Below are 10,946 nucleotides of genomic sequence, written 5' to 3' on the forward strand. Positions count from 1 at the left end.
AGGACGCAGCCCTGAGGGGAGCCCGTGCTGAGGGTGATGACATCAAGGCAAGGCAAGGCAAGGCAAATTTATTTATATAGCACAATTCAGTACAGGGACAATGCAAAGTGCTTTACATGATTAAAATATAGCAAATTAAAACAGAATAAAAGCAAGTAGGAATAAAATGTAGATAGAAATTAGAACAAAGAAGTGGTGATTCAGTTAACTAGAACAGTTGAAGGCAATCCTAAACAAATGTGTTTTTAATCTTGATTTAAAGGAACTCAGGCTTTCCGCACCTTTACAATTTTCTGGAAGTTTGTTCCAGATAAATGGAGCATAGGAACTAAATGCTGCTTCTCCTTGTTTAGTTCTGGTTCTAGGTATGCAGAGTAGGCTGGAGCCAGAAGACCTTAGTGGTCTGGATGGTTGATACACCGATAACAACTCTGTGATGTATTTAGGTGCTAAGCCATTCAGGGATTTATAGACTAGCAGAAGTATTTTAAAGTCTATTCTCTGAGATACAGGGCCCCAGTGTAATGACTTTAGAACTGGGGTTATGTGCTCTACTTTCTTAGTCTTGGTGAGGACGCGGGCAGCAGTGTTCTGGATCAGCTGCAGCTGTCTGATCCACTTTTTAGGCAGACCTGTGAAAACACCGTTGCAGTAATCTAATCGACTAAAAATAAACGCATGGATTAGTTTTTCCAGATCCTGCTGAGACATTAGTCCTTTAATCCTGGAAATGTTCTTCAGGTGATAGAAAGCCGACCTTGTAACTGTCTTTAGGTGCTTTTGAAGGTTCAGGTCTGAGTCCATCACTACACCCAGGTTTCGGGCCTGATTGGTGGTTTTTAGCTGAAGCAGCTGGAGCTGTGTGCTAACTTTTGATCTCTCCTCTATTGGTCCAAATGTTATTACTCCTGTTTTGTTTTTATTCAACTGAAGAAAATTTTGGCACATCCACGTATTGATTTCTTGTAGGCATTTACTCAGTGCTTGAACTGGTTCATAGTCACCTGGTGACATGGTGATGTAGAGCTGTGTGTCGTCTGCATAGTTATGGTAGCTGATGTTGTTATTTTTTATTATCTGAGCTAGAGGGAGCATGTAGATATTGAAAAGGAGGGGACCCAGGATGGACCCTTGGGGAACCCCAAGGGTCCATTAGAGGTGTTCTATCCGACCCGGACCGACTGAGGTCTGTTGGTGAGGAAGTCTAGCAGCCAGTTGCAAAGAGGTGTGCTGAAGCCCAGATGTTCTAGTTTGAAAGCTGAAAGATGATGGTGCTGAATGCCAAGCTGAAGTCCAGGAACAGCATCCGCACGTGTGTGTTCTTTTCCTCCAGGTGTGTTAGACTCAGGTGAAGAGCAGAGGAGATGGCGTCTTCAGTGGAGCATTCAAGCTAGTTATCTTCTTATCTATGGATTCCAGAACGTCGCTGTAGCTCCTATCTGGAGATGTAGTGGAAGCAGCACTGGTTGAACTGGAACAGGACTGTTTGGTTGTTGTTGTGTTTGTGGTTGTGATACGTTTCAGCTTCATAATTACAATGCTTTTAAAATACTCAGAAATTATAGGCTTGTTCTTTCTTGGGTGGATCAGAGTGATATTACGTGTATACCACCATTTTTACCTACCCCCAGCTCTCATGAGATCTCAGCCGCTCATCCCCTCCTCAGCTGCCAATCATTTAAGTTGAGTTTTTGAACGCAAGGCTTGTATGAGACTACCGGCAAGTTTCAGGACGAGGCAGCAGCATCTGGCTGTCTGTCTTTCTGTCTGTGAGACAGGGCTTGGAGAAGTTGGGTAGGAGTTCACAGCAGCACTCACCGCTCTCCCAAGACATTGACTCCATAAACGATTAGCGTGCGAGTGGGAAGTCACCAATAACAGAAGAGAGTTGCTAGATTTTCTCTAGCTGCTTCTTTTTGAAAAAAGTCGCTGGATGGGTCCGAAAAGCCGCTAAATATAGCGAGAAATTTTCTAGTTTGAAGAAAAACAAACCGCAGCGACCAGGTGGTTCCTTAGAACAGACGTATTCCTGCCGCTGGCCTTGCACTTCACCTCACAAATATTGCAGCGAGCGTGATCTGCAGCGCATTTTGAAAAGCGAAGCCATACTTTCGCCATGCGGCTACTGACGTCATTACACTCTTGTGCGTGTAATGACGTGTTCAAGTTTACGCTCACTTTTCCACTCTCTCAGTGTCACAGTGATGCATTTAGGTACCGAAACACGGTACCGTGTGTTACGAGAATCAGTACTCGGTAGTACAAAAGGGATTCAGTCGGTGCCTATAAGAGTACCAAATTCGGTATCCACCCTTAATGCTGAAGTACTTTTTTATGTCTTAATGTACATTTTAGTGTTGAATGTGAGCTGAAAGAAATGGTCCCTTTCTATGTACAATTTTTGTAAACATTTGCATGCACTGAAGACTTCATGATCTAATTGTAATGGTTAAATGCTTTATTTACCTAAACCTTCTGTTACACAGTCTGAAATATGTGCTGTTATGTGTAAGTGTGGGAATGTACAGGAAGTTTATGATACCTGCAAGTGCTGCTTCTCAAGCCACACCTATAGTTTCATGGAAAGGCAGGACGGTCCGTTATATCTCAGATCAGCTGTAAAACGATATTGCTCAATTTCCAGAGAAACATATGTACAACACAATTCTGCAAGTGCAGATAACAAGTTTGGCTCCATTTTCAAGATATGTATTTGTGTAGCATAACTGCTGGTAGAATTTTGCCAAATTTTAAAGACTTGGATGCTATTTTGTTTAATACATACTTTAGAAAAACATGACGACATCAGAATATGACAGCTTTGGCTGTACAGTTCTTTTAAGTGCTTCATTCACTTGACCATGGCCTGACAATTGGTGCGGGAGCAGTGTTACAAAAAGAGCATGGCAAGAATTTTGCTTTATGGCAGTCACTTCTCTCCAACATGGAGCACAATAAAAGCTGCCCATTGCTAGTTTCACCAAAAGAAAGTACCTTTATAGTCCCTCAGAGGAAGAATTTACCTCTGCTTTTAACCCATCCCTTAGTGTGTAATGTGTTACTACACTGAGTGGTGCATGGGGAGCAATCTGTGTTCAACGGGTTTGTTCAGAGACCCATGGTGGCAGTTTGTGGGAATCAAACCAGGTTCTTGCAGCCTTTCAAGAACAGAAACATGCTGCTTTAACCACTGAGCCATCATTCCTCCAGGAGAGGATCTGTTCTTGGCTAACCAAGCGAAGAAGGTCTGTTATTACCACCACTGATGAAAATACCTAGAGCAGACATCCACTTAAAGCCAGAGAAAGTCCATGCGCTACACCACAGTGGAGTGCAGAGTCCTAATGGGCTCCGGTCGCCCTGACCTCACACTTTATCTATTGTGTGGGGCTGTAAAAGTAATGCAGCTAATAACTCTGCTAATAAGTCCAGTAATTTGTCACAACTCATATGAACACATTATGATCAAGTTGCAGCAATGTCGGGGGTGAGATGTCTGTTTCTGACGGCAGCACAAAGCTGACTAAAATGGACGCACTTGTGTGAACTTATCCAGCTAGACTTGTTGGAGTCTAGCTGGAGAATGATGGCAAGCCACTTCGGTGAAGTCAAGTAAAATTTAAATTCTTCATACTGAAAGTTTTTAAATTATCATCAATATGAATAATGAAAAATTAACATGTAACTTTGATCAGAGACACCAGTTTATGTGTGTATGTGTGTTTTTCAATCATTCAGATGACAGCAGATTAAAAAAGAAGATGGCGATATGATGGAATGTGATGGAATAAAACCAGAGAACAGACACAGGAAAATCAGTTTCATGTTGGTGTGGACGAGAAGTTTAATGAGCAAACAATTCAAAACATTTCAATACACAGTTGGGACACAAATGAAAAAAAACTTAACTCAGAGAACCAACCCTAAACCTAAACCTAACCCATATCAGTACATACATAACGCCTAATCTTCCCCTGAATGTAATTGACACCTTAGTCATAAACCTAATGCCTAGCCTAAGAAAAACATCCTCAGCTTAGTAGTAAAACATGCAAAAAATGTTCTTGCTCAAGTACACACACAACACAACACTATTCTTTTCCAATGAATATTGAGCAACTTTACAAAACCTGATTGATCATTATCTTCCTTTTCCGCCCTCTTTCAGGTATATAAGAGGATGGGTTCATTGCACAGAAATTAATTCTGGGTCCTTGCTTCTGAAAAACTGCAGACCGGTAAGAAATATTTATTTTGTCACAATTGTCAGTCTTTGTAATTAGAGAGAAACATATGTCCCACAAAATAAGAGGTTATAGTAGTTGTTTAAAAGCTTTAATAATTTTAAACTATGAAATTAAAAATTTTAAGCAGCAAAAAGATGTTTTTGTTTCTACACATTTTTGTCACAGTACAATTTGAGTTGTGGAAAAAGTTAATATAGAAAACATATTTACTAATATTATTCAGATAATTAAAAACCTTTTAGATACATGTTGCAAGTTAAATTGACTAGCAATATACCAGATAAACATATTTCCTAAACAAACAAACATAAAAATATTTTATATTTTAACTCTGCACTGTGGGCTTGTCTGTCTAATATTTGTATCAATGTGTTTATCCATCAGAAAGGACCTGCAACCCGACAACACCATGAACCAAATTGAAATAAAACAGCATTTCTGTGAGTATTTTATTCATCAAGTCTAAAACTATTTAATTTAGCAGCAGTGTTTCAGCAACAGAAATTTGATTTTGATTTTGATTTGAAAAGTAGGGGTGAGCACAGACCAGACTAGTTTTAGGCCCGCTCTGAAGTCCAGAAAAATGGGGAGTGTTGAGTTGAAAAAAAAATTGTTCTTGGGTAAAAACTGAGAAAGGAAACATGCAGTGCAATGTTTTTATACAGTATATCTTGCCTTAATTCAAAAGGGATTAATATCAGAAGGTGAAAATTTGAAACTAACCAGATAAATAGTTTAGGCTGACCAGTGTGGGTAGAAGGTTTGAGAAGCACTCAGAAAGGTGCTGAGGAAGAATGTTAGAGTGTGAAGGGACAGGGTTTTACTGTATCATATGGATGGATAGATTATCTATTCACTCGCTGAAGGTGAAAAATACACTGATATGCTAACATGAAAAATACACTGATATGCTAACAAATGCTTGTGACTTATTTTGCTCTTTGTACCTCCAGTTGCCTTCGGCTTGTTGCTGCTGCTGCTGACTCTGCAACAAAGTCACTCTTCTTCTTCTGCCAGGCTAGATGGAGATTGGAATCAATATTTACAGGATCCAGACTATGAGAAACTGAAGAACATACTTGAAAACGGACTCCCAAAAACACAAACACCGTCTCGTTTTGTTATTGTTGGGGCTGGCATGGCCGGACTCACTGCTGCCAAACTGCTGGAAGATGCTGGACATAAGGTACGAGCGAAATAAGAAGTCATTTTATTTTGTTGTTTTTGTGACAAATTCTGAGATTTGTTGTCACAGCGACATAATAACTTAGGAATTTTCCCTTGATCTGTTATACGCAACATTTAATGATCTGTTTTGTTATTTCTAAATCAGGTCACCATATTGGAGGCGAGTGAGCGAGTTGGAGGACGCGTGTTGACCCACAGGAACGAAGAAGAGGGCTGGTATGTCGAATTAGGGGCCATGAGGATTCCATCTTTTCATCAGTGAGTTAAAATGGTTTCAGATATATTATGTTTCCAGCTGACTGAATCAAAATCTGTTGATTAATTTGTTTAAAGCTGTCCCTGGAAATAAAATCTCAGATAGAGGTTAAAGTCACCATGATAAAATCTCTTAACAGCATTCTCCGCCAGTTAATTCGGCAGCTGAATACTCCCACAACGCCTATTCACTTGAATGCCTTCAACATGACTGACGGAAACACCTATTACCTGGTGAATGGGAAGAAGCACAGGACTTCTGAAGTAATTAAAAACCCCGACATCCTGCCTTACAATCTACCCTCTGATGAGAAGCACAAATCAGCCAGTGCTCTGCTGGAGGAGGCTTTGGAGGAGGTAAATGAAAGAGCACCCAGCGCTTTTTGATAAACAATTCTGATTCTTACAAGATCACAAAACAACTCTGACTATTTCTATGTTTTGTGAATCTTCTTTCACATGTTGGTTGGGCAAGGGTTAAATTTATCTTAATCCATATTTTGCATCCTGTAGGTGAAGGTTTACGTAGAAAGATATGGGTGGCATGCAGCGCTGAAGAAGTTTGATCGCTTCTCTGTAAAGGCAAGTTTTATTTTGTTTAATCCAGAATTAGGTAGTAGCATATATTTTATTTTATTTTATTTATTTATTCATCTGTGTTGTATTGTTTCTCTCTTAATTATCCTAATATCTTTTCGTATGAACAGTAAATACTAAAAGAGATTTTTCTCAACAGCAATATCTGCACGAAAGAAGCCATTTAAGTTCAGAGGCCATTAGGATGATCGGCGACATACTGAATGAAAACAGCATCATGGACAAGGCTCTGACTGAGATGATTTACCTCGAGAATGATGTCAGCGACGGTGTGACGTAAGATAAAAACACAAATGTTTTATGTGACAAAGTACATATTGATGTCATATTCCCCATGTACCAGAGGTCTTAACAAATTATTTGTTTAAGGGATGAGAGTGTGCAGAGTATTGTTTTATAAGGTACCAATAAAGACCAGTGGTGAGGAGAATTGTGAGGAGAATTGCCTCGCTGAGGAGTCTTCTAGCTGCCTTCCTCAGAGATCCAATTAAAGAATGCTTTCATAGATTTTGTCTGTGCTATGAGAGTCACAATTTTTTATTGAACATCATTGAAATTGCTTTGAATTTTACATAAGATCTGTGCAAAATGTTGCAGCAATGACCCCATGATGACTAAAATTATTACTACAATGATGAAGAGTCATCCACCTTGAATGATGAAAGTGTTACATTTCTAGGAGGGTTAGAAGGTGACATTTTTTTCCCTTGATTAATTCTGCCATCATAGACATTTGACAGCTAGTGATCGCTCATGGTCAAAACAAAAGGAAAATGGTTGTCACTGAGCAGCAGAATATGTCAAACTTTGCACTTTCCATCCCTATACACAGAGAAAACATACAAAACAGGGTTGTGTTTAAAAAAAAAATCTGGTCTCAAATAAAATGTGGTTTAAGATACGTAGGGTTAGAGTTTTTATAAGAAAACAGGTGGGTAGGTTATGTTGGACTAAATGGCTCTTTTTGATTGGTAGCAGGGATTTAAAACAGTGCTTTAAATGTCTGCTAACAAAATCAGCAAGCAAAATATTTACTAATATCCTTACTAAAATGTGTAAAAATATTTACTCTAGAGATTATCCCCCTTTGCTTGCAACAAAGCAGGCATTGCAGCATCACAAGACGTCATTAAAATAGACCTCAATTGGAATCAAACGATCAAATTATAGTCACTGATCAAAAATCTCAGTTAATGCCATGTAGTGGCCTTCCTGCAAAAATCTATGTCAATGGCTTTTGAAACATGTTTTCTGATTAATCACTACTGCAGTTTAGTTAAAATTTTTTATCAACCCCTCTCTACCTTTAAGCTTTTATATTAAACAACTTAGAAATTTCTCCCTCCATTATTTCTCAGTTCTTTGTTAAACAACGCAAAAGTATTGTGAAGTGACGTTTGTAAAAAGTTAAAAGAAGGACTTGTTTTAATTGTACCTTTAGGCAGGATTATTTGTAGCACATATTATTAACAAGACAGTTCATGAACAGAAGATAGGAAAACATTACAGAGGAAAGCAGACAGCAGGGAAACAGTAGTAGCAGGTTAAGATATGAGACAAGTTAAAATACAAACTTCCACAGTAAGATAATTTAAAGTTATCTTTAGACAAAAAGGTTTTTAATCTTGATTGAAGAAACGTTTTAAAGCAACGTTTCTAAGCATAAAGTACAAAAAAAGTCTTAGTTGTACTAATAACCTGGGTGATTTAGGTCTAGGTAATTGGTTTGAAGGTAGAGAATGTTAGTGATCACACTTATCTAGATGCCCTCTCTAAGTAATCATCTGGAAACGTCACCTATAAATCTAATTTTTGAACAAACTCAATCATGATGTACGATTAAGGTCATTGATATTTGTTAAGAGTTGAAATGTGCCGAGGTTAATCAAACATTTGCTGCCTTGAATGCATCCAAATCTACTAAATTATTTTCTGAATGATTGTTAAACACAGTTTTACATTTAGAGGGCAAAATTCTAACAAAGAAAGTAAAAAAGTAAAAGAAACCCACTGAACACAATTAGTAACAATTAAAATTTTTCTTTAATCTCCAGATACGATGAAGTGACTGGTGGGACGGATCTGATCCCCACAACTTTGTTCAGTACCCTTAAAAGTACCACCACCATTTTCAGCGCTAAAGTCAAGAAGATCAGCCGGTCAGAAGAAACAGTGACAGTGTCGTATCAGCCTGAAAACGCACAAAGCAGCCTCGAGAGCATCGAAGCTGATGCTGTTCTGGTCACATCCTCTGCCAAAGCAACTCTCTTTATTGATTTTGAACCTCCTCTCCCCACGCCCAAAATGGAGGCTATGAGGTATGTCCACTATGGAAGCTCCACCAAAGTTGTCCTCACCTTCAGCGAGAGATTCTGGGAGAAAGAAGGCATCTATGGAGGAAAGACCATCACAGACCGGCCCTCTCGATTCATCTACTACCCCAGTCATGGATTCCCAGGAAACAAAAAGATCGGCGTCCTCCTGGCTTCCTACACCTGGGCTGAAGACTCCCGCAACTTGGTGGGTTTGACAGATGAAGAGCTGAAAGAGGTGGTCCTGAAAGACCTGGAACTGATCCACGGCGAACAGGTCAGGTCTCTCTGCACGGGCGTGCTGGTCAAGAAGTGGAGTCTGGACCCTCACAGCATGGGCGCCTTCGCTCTCTTTACACCCTATCAGAACGTGGAGTACGCCAAAGAGCTCTTCAAGAACGAGGGCCGGATTTATTTTGCTGGTGAGCACACAGCATTCCCTCACGCTTGGATCGAGACGGCTATGAAATCTGCAATCAGGGCCGCTCAAGCCATGACAACGGAGGCACCAAGTCCTCTGGGTCCAAACACAGCCAGAGATGAGCTGTGAGGTCTTTAACCTGTTATCAGTTTGTGATTTTGGGAACTTTGTTTTATCTTCATTAATGATTTTTAACTGAAACCTTTTCACCGTCGTTGCCTTAGAATGTTTTAAAGTAGTTTAAATGTTGGTGGCTTTCACAACCCGAATGGCTCCAGATTTTTGGTCCAAGTTCCTGATGCAATAAACTCATTAAGCAGTTAGGAGTTTAGATTTAAACATCTTTAAGAAAAGTATAAACCGCTTTATTGTTTTAGTCACAATTAATAAATAAGAACTATAATGGTCAGAAATAATGACGTGAACTGTTTTGGTTGTTTGTGGGATTTTCTGTAGCATGTGTCCTTAAATGAGTTTTTCCTTTTTCATCTGTATTTTTTTAGATTTTGGACTTTGATACTTTTTTTTTTAAGATTCAAAGTTCCCATTAACAAAATAATCCTTGCAACATTTTTCTGAGTTTGTGCATTTAAAAAAAATATAAAAAAATAACTGCATGAGTGAAGTATGACTCTTTTTCCTATTTATGGATCAGGATCCACTACTGTAGTCCCACTAGACACTTTAAATTATTGTGATGTGCTTTAGATGCATTTACTCTGAATTGGGTTTCTCACCTAGGCAGAACAAATTCAAAAGGTTCTATTCATCTTGAGCCTTTCCATATTTTGTCATTTCATTTTTATAAACTTTTTGATACATGCTCACCACGATGTGAAGTGGGAGGCTTGTCACCAAGAATAAACCATAAACATGGTAAAACATTGGTGGCAAAATCAGTGTGGGGGGTGGTGCTTTCGTTCACTTGTGAAAGACTCTGTACCTGTACTGCCCCTGTACTGGGGCAGACGTTAACCTACTAGTAGGACAATGACCCTGAGGATAAAGCCAGGACTGCAAAGAACAAACCTGGCTTGGCAACAATGGCCAAAAGTATTTTCTTGTAAGTATTTTTTTCAAAGCCCTAATTCACAACACGTGTCATCTCAAGGCTCTTTCCAAAGTCAGACTGCATCAAATCCTCCAGGTTGGTCAGAAAGTTTCCTCTCTAAGGAAACCCAGCAGGTTGCATCAAGTCTCTCCAAGCAGCATTCACTCCTCCTGAAAGAGCGTAGAGCCACAGTGGACAGTCGTCTGCATTGTTGATGGCTTTGCAGCAATCCCTCATACTGAGCATGTATGAAGCGACAGTGGAGAGGAAAACTCCCCATTAACAGGGAGGAGAACCTCCAGCAGAACCAGAACCAGGCTCAGTGTGAACGCTCATCTGCAGTGATGAAGAAGCAATGTATTGGCGGACTAGCTCTACAGGTGGCTGTGTCTAGCAAAGAAAGACAGTTAAGTAGATACACTCAGAGTTAAGTTTGTAGGACAAGAAGTTGAAAGAGAGCACAGCAAAAACCACAACAATAGCTTCTCTACATTTGTCAAATTGATACTTCAAAATAGTTGCCAGTGTAATTGCAAAGGCATGTATTTCTTCAATATGTTGAGTAAGAGGATTTTATAGTCTATAGTTTACTTTTTAGTTTCTGATGAGAATAAAAATAGAGAACTATTTACAAATTACCCCCAGTATGTTGAGTTGGACTGTCAGCTAAAATCTAAATAAAATACAGTGAGGTTTTAGGCTCTTTTATGCAAATATTCAAAAGCTAATACTGACTTCCAGGAATGCTGCAAAGCATAAAGGATTTATCATTATTCCTCAATTATTAATTAAACTAAGATTTGTTATGTGAGTAGCAATCAGGGAGGCAACATCATGCTTTTATGATCATAAATTACAAAAATGTTAAAAATTAT

The 10,946-nt window shown here is 39.1% G+C and overlaps 1 protein-coding gene across 1 annotated transcript; it reads left to right on the forward strand.

Annotated features, from left to right (window-relative positions):
* Positions 1 to 1,265: 1,265 nt before the first annotated feature.
* LOC105922325 (L-amino-acid oxidase-like) lies at positions 1,266 to 9,149 on the forward strand. The gene is made up of 7 exons (XM_036129019.1): positions 1,266 to 1,314; positions 5,201 to 5,433; positions 5,581 to 5,693; positions 5,831 to 6,047; positions 6,204 to 6,272; positions 6,427 to 6,563; positions 8,342 to 9,149. The coding sequence occupies exons 1-7, from the start codon at positions 1,266 to 1,268 to the stop codon at positions 9,147 to 9,149; spliced, it is 1,626 nt and encodes a 541-aa protein (XP_035984912.1).
* The last annotated feature ends 1,797 nt before the right edge of the window (positions 9,150 to 10,946 follow it).

Source organism: Fundulus heteroclitus, unplaced genomic scaffold, assembly GCF_011125445.2.
Source record: "Fundulus heteroclitus isolate FHET01 unplaced genomic scaffold, MU-UCD_Fhet_4.1 scaffold_129, whole genome shotgun sequence".
NCBI lineage: Eukaryota > Metazoa > Chordata > Actinopteri > Cyprinodontiformes > Fundulidae > Fundulus > Fundulus heteroclitus.